Source organism: Sinocyclocheilus rhinocerous, unplaced genomic scaffold (assembly GCF_001515625.1).
Source record: "Sinocyclocheilus rhinocerous isolate Xijiao unplaced genomic scaffold, SAMN03320098_v1.1 scaffold642, whole genome shotgun sequence".
In the NCBI taxonomy this organism is placed as follows: Eukaryota; Metazoa; Chordata; class Actinopteri; order Cypriniformes; family Cyprinidae; genus Sinocyclocheilus; species Sinocyclocheilus rhinocerous.
The window spans coordinates 861,155-877,548 of record NW_015626390.1 but is presented as its reverse complement, the minus strand read 5'-3'; the positions used below and the strand labels follow the sequence as shown (position 1 = coordinate 877,548).

At 35.6% G+C, this 16,394-nt stretch overlaps 1 protein-coding gene across 1 annotated transcript in view; it reads left to right on the top strand.

Moving 5' to 3' along the window:
• pard3aa (par-3 family cell polarity regulator alpha, a) overlaps positions 1-16,394 on the top strand; it is a 481,339-nt gene that overhangs the window by 209,922 nt on the left and 255,023 nt on the right. Inside the window, exons 8-9 of the mRNA XM_016519585.1 lie at positions 13,631-13,725; positions 14,741-14,824. Coding sequence (XP_016375071.1) covers positions 13,631-13,725; positions 14,741-14,824 — 179 coding nt within the window. The remainder of the gene's footprint in view (positions 1-13,630; positions 13,726-14,740; positions 14,825-16,394) is intronic.

The following is a 16,394-nucleotide window of genomic DNA, read 5'->3' as shown; positions in this document are numbered from 1 at the left end:
TTAAAACGCTCGGACCGAGCATTTTGATTGGACGAACATTTCTTGATCCTACACCTTCCACAGAATATATAAATACAGATAAATACATTTAGACCACTTCACTTAATGATTGCTATCGAGATGTGAAGAGACTTTCAACCAGCATAACAAAAAATGTTTCTGAAGACAATCACCTATTGCACCTTTAAGGATCACTAATAATTTATAATAATTTAATAATTTAATTTATGGATACTAATAAATTGTCATTTTAGTTTTTTTGCCAATTTTTACTGCTGTCCTTCAAACAACTAGGATTTACCCATTTATCAGCAAGTTAAATATGTCTGTTATGTTGAATGACGATGAAACATTATTTTGACATTTTATTTTTACAAAAGTTATTTGAAACATTAAGGTAGACACTTTACTTGAATTTAATATCCTTTTTATGTATATCGTATCACTTTAGTCAATTTAATTTGATGCAGACAGTAAAATGTGAGGCCTTTGACATGCTTACAAAAAATAATTTAAAAAAATGCAATAAACAAAACAAAATAAATAAAATAGTACAGTGATAATACACCTGGCCTGTTGTTATGATAAATATCATAATTGTTACAGTCTAGTACTGTGAAATGATTGTTACATTTGTTACAGTCTAGTACTGTGAAATGATTCAGCACCAGCTGAAGAGTCATGAACTGCAATGATGAGTAGTATGTCATGCAGATGTATTAATAAATAAATAAATAAAGATGATAGATAGATAGATAGATAGATAGATAGAACTGTTCATAAAACAGTTGTATTGTTTTGTAATTTATAGTGTTATAATTTATTATAACGTGATTTACTACTAATTTTTTCCTAGTTTGTGTACATTTAATAGTCTTCATGGAGTTTCACTTCTTTCTGGACCTGCTGTGGTACTTTGAGTTATTGCTTTCTGCTTCATATGAATTTCGGTGCGCTTCAAAGACTTTTCCCCATTCTCTCCTAGTGGAACAGACTCTAGAGTGGGAGGATGTCTTGGATGGTTGCACCTTTGAACCTGACTGATGCTTTTGTGATTGGTCTAAAAATACAGCAGGTAGCCCAGGCTGTCAATATATCAGGGATCTGTCTCGCAGCAGAACGAGAGCGTAAAGAGAATCAGCCGTGTTTATTCTATAAAATAAAAAGCTTAGTGCAAACACGCTGACGTGCTTCTCCGCTCCCTGCTTTCTTGTGTTTGTTCTTGCCTTCATTCACATTTCTTCTCAAATGCTGGATGTGTTACTTTTGGCATATGGGCTTTTCAAGTGGGAATAGCAAGTGTGGATTTGTATTGTCTTGAAATATAAAAGCTGTCCCATTTCAATTGTTGGCCCGGCTTCACAATGTAGCCAATGAACTTGGCGCTTACAAGATTCTTCCTATGAAGTGTTGACACTCGTATGAGCAGACTTCCTGTTCAGACCGAGCGGCACAGGAAGGGCCTTATCCTGTCATGAACCGAGGTGCAAGTGAGTGCAAACATTTGGATAAGAAGGTTAGCAGTATCAAGGCGTTTTTGTAAGAGGAGGGAACGCCGTCGACATGACTTCCCACACCAATTGAAACAATACCAAAAGAATAATAGTCATCCTTGCTGAGTTTTGCCAAAATATGTCAGGAAACGCAGCAAATGCTAATGTTCATTGACCTTTTGTCTTGCAGTCTGAACACAGAATTGGGCTGAAAGAAATCTTTAGTTTAAAAGAAAACGTATTGTATTGAGCTTGGTAATAGCTATGTTTTGGCCATTTACACAAAGGAATTAATATCCATGTTCCCTCGCTGGCATTCATTGGATTCAGATGCTGTCAGCTGTGCGTTCCCATCAATTAACTTGTCTCATTGAGTCCAGGAAACGCACACATCCCAACGGCCTCCTCTGATCCCACTTCCAGAGCTCCAGAAGAAAGACTGTAGACCACACACAAACCCTTCAGCTCTGGAAAACAATCGATTATAGCGCAAGTGACTGCATAGGGCTGCAAACAATCAGACTAATCAAATCCATTGTGTTGATCTACCAAAATTAGCTTCATCAAGATCAATTTGTTAAAAATGATTCATCGGACAGTATGAAGCACAAACCGATTAAATGTATAGTTCACTCTCTCTCTATATCTATATATTAGGGGTGGAACGATACATGTATTTGTACCGAACCGTCAAGGGACGGACATCTCGGTTCGGTGCATGAGGCCTTACAACGAATACAGGCAATTCACCCCCCAATCCATATGGGGGCACCCGCAACAATGCAATGCTGTTTGATAACCGGCCACCAGCAGAAGAACAGCGAATGCCATGAGTTGCGCACTTGAAAACAAAGCCCTACTAGACAGTGACCATGTGCTGATTCTGAATGCGTCTCTCACAGACTGACAAAGGAGTATACTTGGCTGGCTTGTGCACTCAACTGTTTGCGAAATGGAGCTTTGTGCTCGTGTATCCTACCTCTCTCATTCGGCACAAATCCAAATATTCCATAATATTTCCATATTTGCGATGTAACGTATCTGAATGCTAAACTATTATTTATTTTGTAAATTATAGGCTTTGTACTTCAGTCGTGTTTCAACGGTGACACAGAGGCACGCGCGCTGATGTTTGGTTCACTGTATTTTATTTTGATAAAGTACCAACTGCGCTGTCAAGTTAGCAATGCTGGAACTGATGGTTGTACCGAAATCGTATCGAACCGTGACCCCCGAACCGAGGTACGCACCGAACCGTGACATCTGTGTACCGTTCCACCCTCAAGTTAGCAATGCTGGAACTGATGTGTTTTGTGTGTGTGTGTGTTTACAACTGTTTCCTTATACCAGCAGAATCAACTTAATATATATATATATATATATATATATCTTCTTGCCACTTTGTTTTCTTTCAATTAGAGCAGGTTTTGTCTTTCTTTTTGTAACCAATTGATCATGGGTTCAATTATCTGATTTATGCACCTCCGTTTTTGTCTGGAATCAGTGCTAATTGAAAGTTGATTAAAAAAAGATTGAATCCAATATTTTGGTGATAATATAGCATAACGATACATTTTTAAGCATTTTTTTTAGGCTGGTCATTCTTTGACTGGGAACACCATGTCCTAATCAGACACTATGTGATAAGATTAAAAATAAAAAAAAATTCACAGCCAATCAGAAGAGCGTGTGGGCGGGGTCTCTCTGCAAGTGCACTGCACTCACAACAAACTGCAGAAGTACATAATCTAATTCATAAATATGAAATCATTTTAACATTATTAAAAGTACATACTGAGTGACTGATGCCATCTTTGTCATGGAATACACTAGTTTGTTCACATTGAGTTCACAGTTTTAATTAATATTTCCTTTAACTTATTTTGCACAATCTGAGGGAAATTATCTGTTGTGGCTTTGAGTATGGCTAGAAAGGTTACACAAAAATGATATTAAAACTCACATTAGACACTGAATAAAGTTTGTATACTGTTGTTCCATCTGCCTAAAAGACCTAAAAATACAAAAATAAAAATTGTTTTTTGGTGGAAGTTGTTATATCCTGTGTGAGCAAAGTCAATAAGTTTTAGTCCAATCCGATAACACTAACTAGCATGTTCAGGAAAAGAACAATCCTCTCCAGGTCAAAATGACCAGAACACAACATGAAGTTTAAAACATCGTGGCTGAGCAGAAATGGCCGATTTTACATCGCCGTCGAGATGTATGTGGATGCTAATGTCCAGCTCTCTCCAGGTGTTATATACCTCTTTAAAAAGAACTGATGTATTTCAGTATTTGTGAAATCTCTCTCTGGAGTTCTCATGAAATTGCCATTCTGTTTCCACTTTATCCCACAATCTCTGCTAATGTCTTTGTGAGCTCAGGTTTTTGTTGCTTTTTGTAATCACACATATGCTCAATGACCTTCATGGCTTAGAGCCAGATTAATAGCTCCATACGGAGTTAGTGGGACGATCCTCCCTCTTAATCACCTCTAAATTATGATTAATCATGGAAAAGCAGTCATGAGTGTGCGAGATGTGCAGCTCAAGGCATTTCAGAGGTACTATAGCTTTAACCATCTGTTTCTATATCAGGAGAATGTGCTTCGGTCTAACTTTTAAGTCACATGGGTCCTACTGTACCACGGTATTACCATGATTTTTTGACATGGTACTGTGATAATGCAATTTTCTACCATAACTCTACCAAGAATAATAGCATGGTATGTTAGAAATACTATTTAAATACCATACTATATGGATGTAAAGTACTGCTAAATAAATACATACTTCAAATGTTATAAGTTATATAAATTAAATAATTTTAAATAATAATTAATGATACAGATGTTAATATGTTCATTTATTATTAATTTATTGTGCGTGGAGTGTTTGTATTTATTTATTATTTTAACAATTGTTTTCAATTATTTATAAATAATTGATTATTATTTATAAATAATACATTATTTAAAAAATAATTGAAATAATTGTTTAAAAAATTAATAAATACATGTTAAAATATTGTATAATTTATTAATATTATTATGGTTAATTTGTGTGTATATAATATATTAATAAATTATTAATACATTAAATAATTATTTTTAAAATATACAAATATTTATTAAATATTTAATTAATTATATTCGTATATTGTTTTTAATAAATCATCATCATCAATTATTTCAACATTATTTGTTTAAAATCAATTATTCTTAAGAAACATTGCTTAAGATTGGTTATAACTGATATCAGTCACTCAGCTGAATATTGGGGATATGCTTATGGTCTTGCGATATTGTTGTCACTATATCATTGGACATCCTTACAAAGAGAACAACTCTGACTAAACCAACAAATCACTTCAAAAGTGGCCCCAGACAAAAGCAGGCAGTGATAACTTGATTTTCAATAATTCATGCGTAAACCTCTGTGTGGGATATGAGAAAGTATTCCTGCCTGTGGTTATTGATGAAGGCATGCCAGTTAAAGGCACTGCCTGCTTTAGGTTTTATTATTGACTAAATGATTGATTTAAACCCTCATAATTATCCAACCTAATTTAATAAAAGTGCAATTTAACGATACTGCAGCCCTACCGAAGCGTGCCGTGGCATTGATAGATATGCCTGTGCGTGTATGAAATCACAGCTGACAGATGATGCATTCGGTGACTGAGCGGCAGAGCGAGAGAGAGCGAGGGACATTGACATTTGTCCCGTGTCCCGCTGCGGGTAACTCTGGCGAACTTCTGCTCTCCTTGATCTAGACAAATGTGAATTAGCTCACGTATCTGATTTAATTTACTTAATAGCATTAAGAACCTGTTTGCTCAAAGTAATCCTCGGCCGAGCCAAACTATTATACACCATTAGCGGTGTCTTAAAAAACAAAGGGGAGACAGGTTTAAAGGCGCTGGGGTCTTTGTTGATTTAAGTGAGGGAAAATAAGAGCTGAAATGCAGTGGCGGAAATAAAACTTTGCTCATTGGATTACAGGATGCCAGATTTCAACTGCTGCCTGATTTGTTTATGAGCATTCAGATATGCTGATTGCCAAGTCTGTTTCTGTGGCTCATATTTGGGTGTTTTGTTTTGTTTTTGTTTTTGTTTTTGTTTTTGTTTTTTTTGTTTGTTTTGTTTTAATTTGTTGTTGTTTTTTTGTTTTTGTGTTTTCTTTTGTGCTTTTTTTTTTTTTTTTGGTTTAAACTTTGCTCATTGGATTACAGGATGCCAGATTTCAACTGCTGCCTGATTTGTTTATGAGCATTCAGATATGTTGATTGCCAAGGCTGTTTCTGTGGCTCATATTTGGGTGTTTTTTTTTTTTTTTGTGTTTTGTTTTAATTTGTTGTTGTTTTTTGTTTTTGTTTTCTTTTGTGCTTTTTTTGTTTGTTTAATCATTCTTAACACTCGCAATTGAAATATAATATGCACATGTTTTGAATTACAATATATGAAATATATCGTCATATGATGTTATATATATATCAGTTTGCGTGTGTGTGTGTATTACACTTACATAAACATACACATGTATCTATATACCTATAAGCATTATATAAACATTGTATATCTATGGAGATTTATATACTAAAACCCATCAATGCATGTTGATATAAAAAGTAAATAGAGGTACATATAAAAGAAAGACATAAAAAATGACAAAAACAAGTTCTATGCAATTCTAGCTATTTATGAGTCTTTCAGCACTGTACAGAACTGCTGAAAACAGAAAAATCAATGAATAATAAAATGGGGAACACATTTTATTTCAAGTGCCGAGCTTGTTTTGTCTGAAATAAAAGCGTTAGATAAGCTGACTCACTCCTTACTGGCCCAGAACGAGTACGGCTCTCTGAAGTCTCCTTCTTGACCCGCAGGTGCCATTACAGGGGAATATGAAAGTGTCTGAACATGAGCTCAAAACTTAGAAATATTACCGGCTCGCTCAGCAGAGGCGCACCCGCGAGCCTGACACACAAACTGACAGGCCTCCGACACCGCTCTCATCTCTCGCCAAACAGCTGAGCCGATTTCCACAGGAGACAAATAATAATTGCTGGAGAGATGCTGCAGCTGATATATATGTCATATTACAGAGGGTGAGGCTGTTGAGAAGAATCACACTGCTGTCACAAAAAAAAAATTATAATAATAATAACTCGTATATATTTATTCGGCCATTTTGTGATAATACCATGTTTTCGAATGTGAGTTATGTAATCAGATTACTTTTCTCAAGTCACTAGTAAAGTTATGCAAAAAATGCATTACTTTTAAATTTACAAGAAAATATCTGAGTTACATTTTCAAATAAGTATTAAGTATATTATGCATTGACTGACAGCTCTCCTGGCCTCATGTTGAGAGAAATCGGGAGTGAGTGCAGGGCGTTGTGTGAACATGATGCTTACTGAAGATCTAAACTAAATGTGAACATGCATTTACTCATCTCACCTGCACAAAAACAGGTTCAGTATTCCGCAAAATGAATAAAAACAGTCAAATGCAAACCTGCAATAATTAAATGTTAAATAAGGCAAATATACTCGATCCCATGTATTTGATCCCATTTTATTAATCAATGTCTTTGCTGCTGACCTTCAATGATCCAATTCAATCAACCATACTAAGCTGAAGTGTGTAGAAGTTCTTCTTTTTCTTCCTATTCGTATTCATTTCACTTTTGGTGTAAAATGGCTTTTACATTTTCTAAAAAAATATAACTTTTTAATATTAAAAACAAACAAGAAGCCCAGGTGAAAAAAAGTAACTCAAAAGTAATGTAACACATTACTTTCCACAAAAAAGTAACACAATTAATTACTTTTTAAGGAAGTATCACAAAATTGTAATGTATTACTTTTGAAAGTAACTTTCCAAAAAAATATAACTTTCTATATTAAAAACAAACAAGCAAGCCCAGCATAAATGAGTAAAAAGTAACATAAAAGTAATGTAATGCATCACTTTCCATAAAAAGTAACTAAGTAATGCTAGACAATATTGTAATGTATTACTTTAAAAAGTAACTTTCCCCAACACTGGTCGCAGTGCTTTGTAGTAAAAATCAATTAAATTCAATTTGCTTCCAGTCAACAAGTCTTTCTTTTAAACAATGAGAAATGTAGATTAATTTTTGCAATTATAGCTTCTCTTTGTTGCTTTGCTGATGTTTGTTTGTATTGATGGGTAGATTATTTTATCCGTATTGAGGACATGAAAAATACTCGGATGGAAAACAAGTTAATCTAAGATTTAATCAATGCGCAAGATGACAGACATATTACGAGGCCTGATTACAGGCGTGCATTAATGGATTTTACAGTCGCCTGTTAATATCTCCTGTGACATGATAAGTGTATGAAATGTCTATACCAAATGGGCTATATTTTTTCATTTGACACTCCAAATAAACAGTGGCACAAACCAACCGCAGTGAGATAGTGTTCGTTTAAGTAGATTACAGTAGAGGCTCAGCTTTATGTCCGGTAATGACTTTAGTCATCATTTAGGTCCTTTTAGCGTTTGTTTCCCCAACACAAATACAAATAAGCGTCTCGGAAATGATGAGTAGTGTGATCCATTGACTGTTGTAATGGAGATTTTGTTTAACGGTGGGATGAAATGACCCTGTGTTTGAGAGAAAGATGTGAAAAACCCAAGTCACGTTCAATTAACTCAGTCTAATTCTTTTAAAAGTCTAATTGAGGTAATAGGAGTTGCCTCTGAGGGACAGACGTACTATAATGGCACATTGTGGCGCCCGCAGCAGGGGCTTTCATCTCCATTTTTTTTAGAACGCCTATTTTTTAAGAGTACGCTTTGGCTCTTGAACCTTGATTTTTGCGTTTCTTTATTGTCTCGAATGCTCCACATCAAACAAACTCATTGGGTTTTAGTTACGTATCGCCTACCGACCGCAATGGCTCCTCGTAAGGGTCACTAGTTCCTCCAACCAGACATGAGAAGTTTTGGACAGCTGTAGTATTTCTCACGCCGGTCTAATTTGTTATGTTTGGATTTTTCCATGTTGTTTTTTGGGCGTTTCGCTGGAGGTAATTACCAACTTTTGTACATAGTCAGGAACTTGAGTGAGGTCACTATTATTGGACATCGTAAATATTTGGATAGTCATTGTTTGAGAGACTCTGTACAAATTGCCCGCTTCCTTATATTTTCTTTACGGCACATTTCCAGCACTTTATGCTGGACAAGAAAATAGTCCTTCGGTCAGTTCTGGGTTAAAAATGCAAAGCTGTATGTTTATAGATTTTAAGATATTCTCCCTCCAAAATCCAGCGTTTCGCTGGAGGTAATTACCAACTTTTGTACATAGTCAGGAACTTGAGTGAGGTCACTATTATTGGACATCGTAAATATTTGGATAGTCATTGTTTGAGAGACTCTGTACAAATTGCCTGCTTCCTTATATTTTCTTTACGGCACATTTCCAGCACTTTACGCTGGACAAGAAAATAGTCCTTCGGTCAGTTCTGGGTTAAAAACGCAAAGCTGTATGTTTGCGTATAGATTTTAAGATATTCTCCCTCCAAAATCCATCTATTCCTGAGAACATTGGTGAAAATAATTCACATAAGTTTCACATAAACTCCACTTTGCAGCTTATTATTAGCCTACTGATTATTTATCAAACAGAGCACAAAAAACTAAATGAAATATGCAGTTTTGCACTTGAATATGCATTTAATTTGCTACTAAGTGTCATAAATAAAACTTTAATGGTTGCCAAATGTTGCCAAATCCAGTTACTAGCTCTAAAAAACACAAACATCTTAAAGTTTTGGATACTTTAAATGTTCTTTTCTTCCAGTATAGGGTGCATATTGTGTTAACCTTAGATTGGAAACTGGAACTGCTGTTTTTCTGTTCAGTATGCATTAGTGGTGTAACAGTATATGTATTTGTACCAAAACTTTTTGGGTATGCTCTTTCAATTCGGTATGCAGGTGTACTGAACTAATACAGCGTTATTTTAGTTAATGCACGTGCAGAACTTAATTTGAAACTCATAGTTTTGTGTATCTTTATTTTAATGAATCAATATGGATTCTTAAATCCCAAGATTGATCTTTAAGTCTATGCTATTTCAGTTGATGCATGAATAAAACTTTGCGTGAACGCATGAATAAAAGCTTTGTGTACTTTCGATAAGAAACAAAGTGTTCATTTTATTAGACAATTCACAAAAACAAGCATCATGTCAATGATTATATTTCAAGAAAAATTGGAGTAGAAACTTAATTTTACAATTTAGAAGTTAATGTAAAATCTGCTTTATGTGCAATTAACGTGTTTACATTTTAGGGGATTATTGTATCTAAATATAAATAGCAATTGAATTTAATCATTTGGACTCTGTTGTTAATTGCAACCTTTAATATTATAGTAATGTGCAAGTAATAGAGCTCCCTATATAGCTTGCAACATTAGCTGAGATAATGTAATCATGATGTAATTGAGATAATGTGAGAAAATGTAATTAAAATTGAATTCAGTAAGCTAGTTTAATTAAAAAAAATTAAATTCCATGTACAGGTACGTACTGAACCATCATTTTATTGGGCTGTTACACCCCTAGTATGCATCAGACGAACTGAGGCTGTGACTGAGGTAGCAATAGTACAAACTCTTGTGGTCTCTGTGTGTAAATTCGACCTTAGACCCATTGCTAGAGGCCAAACCTCTCCTCCTGTCACTAACTGTCATGTCACACCACTGTCACCTTCCTGATTTCATCTGGTTGATCTGGAGGTCAGACGCTGGTTGTCTCCACAGACGTGAGTTTCAGGCCCTCCAGCGAGGCATCGGTAGGCCTCTGTTTGCATTTCATCCAGCATTCTGGAGATATCACCCGTTTCCTCCTATAATCCGAGTTCCCTCTGGAAAACGTTCTCCCTCCAGCTCCTCACAAGCCAGCAGTCTCTCAAAGTGACCGACCTCCTGCGTCTGCCAGGAACAATAATCTAATGCACTGTCTGTCTAATCGCCAGCTTTGTAACCTCTGGCTTCCTGTAACTGCTGCACTGAGTGGCTTCTGGCCTTCTCCCAACTCACAAACGCACACACTCACATATCAGCAGAGCCCTAAAGCACCCGAATGAAGCGGTGGCTGATGTTGATCTTCTCCTCTGGGATACCCAGTGAATGACCTTTTCCCCCTGTGGTGGGCTGATGCAGGAGTTTTCACTGGAGCTGGCGTCTGGCAGGTGTTCAGAACCGGACAATGGAGCGTCTGGCATCCAGCCTGGTTTTCTGTGTCCGTCATTACTGCCGCCACCACAGGCAAAGTGACACTTTGTGTTGTGTGCGAGTGACTTTGTGACAGGGACCGCTCTCTGCTCTCCTCACCCGCCTGCACCGGCTCTCAGGGTCCGATGTGACGACCCTCGCCGCTCCAGTTTATCTCTCACTGCTAATAAGCTCATTCTCTGGCTGCAGACAGCAGCATTCACAGCTGAATGGAGACACCCCCAGCACAGCTGCATGTCTCATGAAACTTTCACTCCACCAATACTCAATATATTTATATTTTTCATGTTTTTGTAATAATATTCAGTAACAAAGATGTTTCTAGTTTATTTTTATTTTTTAAGGGACATCAGTAGCAGTCCTGGCTTACTTTGTAGTTTAAACATGACAAGACAGGACCAAAGGGAGAAAAAAATAGGGAATAAGGACAAAACAACATTTAACCTACAATAATCATAACATTTAATAGTTTAATAGTTGAAATGTCCGGATCATGCAAAGTTAAATAACCTGAAATTATATGTAATTATCATTAAATGAGTTTGTTTTCCCCACAATGAAATTGTATAGTAATGTCACAAAAAATTATAAATTAATAAATTTTTATAATAAACAAATAGAGCAATTTAACATGCATCTTTTCTTTTTATTTCAGGGTAAACATGGCTTTTTTAAATATGACTTTTTCTCTTTCTCCCGCTTTTCTGATCTTTTAAATATTGACAAGTCAAGACATTTTTTAATTTTATTTTTAATGACAATGAACATACAATGAAATTGGGGGTAAATAATTGCATTTTTTATCTATCCTTTCGTGGAAATGTTTAGATATTATGCTGTTATATTATAATATATTGTCACATATTGTCATGTAAATATTGTCTTGTTAATTTTCTGCATTTCATTACATACTATTCTACCGTCATGCTAATATATGAAATATCAAATTTCAGATATACAGACTGAAAATCAGTGAGACGTATAGGAAATCTGACCTAAATTGATGCAATAATTCTTAATTCAGTGCTGTGGGGGACAAGGTCTGATTGAATATTCTGGATCAGATATAATTAAGAGCTCTTCCACACCAACACTGCGATATAAAGGCAAAAACCCAGCCATTTCTGCAGAAAAAATCAGTGTATTGGGCGGCGAGTAGCGAAACCATCGATTGTGTTTGGAGAGGCAATTGACTAATTTTCACCATAATAAGGTAACAGACCTGCTGCCGCTTTTTCCGAGGTTTGCTAATAAAATTTTCATGACCTCCACTCATTCTTTAACCTCTACAACAATAAAAAAATACAGACAGATGAAAATAGGACTCCAGTCATCCTCTTCAGACCGGCGGATGCGTGTGGTGGAGGGTGACTGTCTGAAAAGACTGAATGCATTTCCATATAAAGACGGAGAAGCGCTTATTTAGATGTGCTTGACATTTTGGTGAGAGGGGAAGGTTAAGGGTGAGACCGCTGGAATATTAATATCCGTGGCTAACAAACCATTGCAGAATCTCGCCCGTGTCTAGACACTCACTTGGCTTTGGACATGATCCGCAGCCAAAGGTTTGAGTGCAATTAATGTGTGGAGTAAATTCAGTTGTCATTGGATAAACTCGATTAAGGGGCTTTTGTTAATCTTTGGACCCTTTTACATATGCATTCATGTTTATTTAATTATGTATGTATTTATTTGTTTGTTTGTTTTATTGAATATACAGTTTAATCATATAGGTATATAAATATAAATAACAATGTGTGGTGGATGGGAATATTTTCATAAATGTCAGTCTTATTCTCATGCAAAGCTATACAATCTTGGTTACGCATGTTCACAGTATGCTATACAGCAGCCTGGAGTGTTATTGTATTATTATTATTGAGATAGTATTCTATTTATTATTAATATTTTGAATGTATCATTTTCATTTTCATTTTACTTAAAGTTTTAGTAACACTATATTATTTTAGTAGCAGTATTTATATATTTTGTTTGTTTGTTTGTTTTAGTACATCAAGGTAAACTAAATGAAAATAAGAAATGTTGACTAGGTGTAATGAAAACAAGATGACAGACATGTTTTATTTGATCTCAGTTAACGTTTATTTTAAGTAACAAAAAAGTTTTTTTTTTTTTTAGTTAACTATTTTTGCAGCATTTTTATATAATAAAAATAGTGTTCTATTTTTTATTAATATTTTGAATAATTTTCATTTTGTTTTATTTTTAATTGTAAAGTTTTAGTAATTTTGTTTTGTTTTTAAAATGCACCTAGATTGATTTTTATTTTATTTTATTTTTCATAAATACAATTTAGCAAATAAATAAATAAACCTAAAGAGGGCTTTTGTTTCCTATTCGGCATGACTAAGCGTTTCAAAGATGTTAGCTGACATGCTTTTTGTGGTCAATCTGTCAATCTGTCAATATGTTTGATGAGAGTCCAGCCTCCATTATTTGACAGGACCTTATTGTTCTACATTTTTCCAAGAATTGTAAATGACATCTGCACATATCGGATGTGTCAAGAGGTTAAGAAATAGAAAGACAGAGAGATGGAAATTAGATAAGGTTAGCGAAAGAAACAAATGCACATCCACTCAACTCTTCCCTTATCCGATTAGCAGCAGACCTGAGCGCGGCCCGAGCCCAGACTGATTGATTGAATATGAATAATCGATTACAGCCATCGCTCTGATGCCACGGCCGTACTCTCACAGTTACCCTGATTTAAAACAGCAGCCATTACGCTCATCTGTGGCTCAATTCGATTAGAGTGAGCCAGAGAACAGCTGCTTTATGAGATGTGAGGTAGAACCATTGACTCACAGTGTGTTTCTTTGGTGCTCCACAGGAAGAAGAAGACGAGGAGAGAGCAGACAACGGGAGGAACGGCAGGATAGAGCCGGTGGGAAGGGCAGACTCCTGTGTGGAATCAGCTTCACTCGAGTGAGTCCTCACAGGAATACTTTCTGTCTTTCTCACAACCAACAACATCTAACAAATCATCTCAGGGAGTTCACTCGGAAAAAATTAAAAGCTACTGAACACAAAATGAGGTATTTAGGAAAATGTACAGGCTGCATTTTTCCATGCATTGGAAAACTGTGATCAGTGGCTGTCAAGCAACAAACAAGTATTTTAGAAGTAGTCCACACAACTAACAATATGATATATTTTTTAGAACAGATTGAAGTCTAACAAGTGTACTTGTTTTATATTTTTTGTATCATATTTTAGATTTTTTTTTCATTTTATAACAGCTTAAGTAACATTTATAGGTTAATTAAAAAGTGTGTCTCTCAACAGCAACAGCTCAACCAATGGCAAGAGTTTGGGGCGGAGCTATCATTTTTTGCTGACCAATGGCAGATATATACTATAATTTTGATAGTATTACTATCTACTAAGACTATTCTACTGTTTTTATTTTTATTTTAATGATCATTTCAGTTACCATTTTAGTAATATTGTTTTGTTTTCAGTTTTATTTATTATTGTACAATTCAATTTTTGGGTGATCTAGCCTTCAACTGTCTGGAAAAGATGACAGTTTAACAGACCGCAGCACCTCATCACTTCATGTGCTCATCTTTTTTACTGATGTTTGTTGTCCTCTCTTTATCCCATGCGTTCTTGCCATATGTTTCTCTCTCACAGGTGTAGTGTGCACTCCCTGACTGTTAAAAACCCAGAACCGGCCCACTGCAGGCCTCAATCTGATCCTAATCACTTAATTGAAGTGTCTGTTTGGGTCCTCCATCGACCCGTGTGTCTTAATGGCCCCTGGGGTTATAGATGGACTCGTGCTGGGCTGGATCTAAACTAGCCTTAGCTTTCAGCTCATAGCTGCTCATAGCTGCTCTGTCATGCTCTAAACTTTTTATGTATTGCCTTTTCTTTGTTTACTTGGTTCTTCTGTTTTGTTTCTCCTCTCATTGCCCTCATTTGTCAATGTCCGTAGTGAAATGTTGAAGCCGGTTGAGGTGTCCAATGGCGGTGGGCCGCTAGGAATCCACGTGGTGCCTTTCAGTGCCAGAGACAGAAGGTAAAGCTCTACAAAGCCACATTGTCTTCACTGAATTCATTTTATTCTTGTCAACTCATTCCATAGACTGTGTTTTTAAATATTTTTCTTCCTTGCAGTGTTGTTCTTAAATGGATAGTTTACCCAAAAATGAAAATTTGCTGTTTATTTATTCTACCTCAGGCCATCCAACGATATATTATTTTAGTAGCAGTATTTATGTGTTTGTTTTTTGTTTTAGTACATCAAGGTAAACTAAATGAAAATAAGAAATGTTGACTAGGTGAAATGAAAACAACATGACAGACATGTTTTATTTGATCTCAGTTAACGTTTTATTTAAGTAACAAAAATGTTTTTTTTAGTTAACTTTATATTTGCAGTATTTTTATAGAATGAAAATAGTGTTCTATTTTTTATTAATATTTTGAATATTTTTTATTTTTTAATTTTAATTGTAAAGTTTTAGTCATTTTGTTTTGTTTCTAAAATACATCTAGATTGATTTTTTTTTATTTTTTTTTTATTTTTCATAAATACAATTTTGACCATAGGTGACTTTTTTCTTCAGTAGAAAAGTACAGAATATTTTTAGCTGAAATCATGCTCATTGGTGATTCATAAAATGCAAGTCAATGGTGACCGGCACTTTTAGAGTCAAAAAAGCATATACAGGCACCACAGAATTAATCCCCGTGGCTCCTGACGATATATTGAGGTCTTATGAAGTGAAACGATCGGTCTGTGCAAGAAACTGAACACTATTTACAACATTATTACCTGTAATCCATTGACTTGCATTTTATGAATCACCAAGGACCACGGTTTCAGCTAAAAATCATCTTTACAGTTCTATTGAAGAAACAAGTAATCTACATCTAAGATGACCTGAGGGTGAATTTTCATTTTTGGATGAACTGCTCCTTTAAGACTGACCTGTTGTGTTTTCAAGTAGCTCTTGCCCGTAATCCTCACTTGTGTCCTCTGCATCCTTCAGATTTCTCTCATATCTTGAGAAGCTTCCCTCAAGGTGTCTATGCAGAATTTGACATTTATTCCCCAGCATGTACCATTCATTTAAACTGGTTTTTCGTCATTCCTCAAGGACGTATTGACAGTGTGGCTCTCTCTCGAGTGGGTTCTTCTTGAACACATGTGGGACTTCTATAACCACATTCTCCAGCTGAATAATGAAAGCAAAGCTACAGAAGCTCAGATTCTGAATAAGGCCATTGAAAGAACAGAATGGGACACTGCTAAACACTCTGCTCCCCTCCAGAAGGACAAAGGGGACGTGGGGCATGGCGGCGAATAAATTAGGCAGCTTTATTGCAACAAGAAAAGCCTCAATCCGGCCAAGTCAATTCGTCTAAACTGCTTCAACCAATCTGACTAAAAGCTCATCCATATTATTGGTCATTCACAACATCCAAGGTCAGCTGCGGTAAGAAATGCAAAATGATAAAAGGAAGGTGCAAATGAATGAAAAAGTGTTCTAATCAAGTCAGTCACGACTATAAAGAGATTTGCAGAGAGCTGTTTATAAGCAGTAAAAATGCACCGCTTTCAGACCTAATTTGATGCTGGTTTA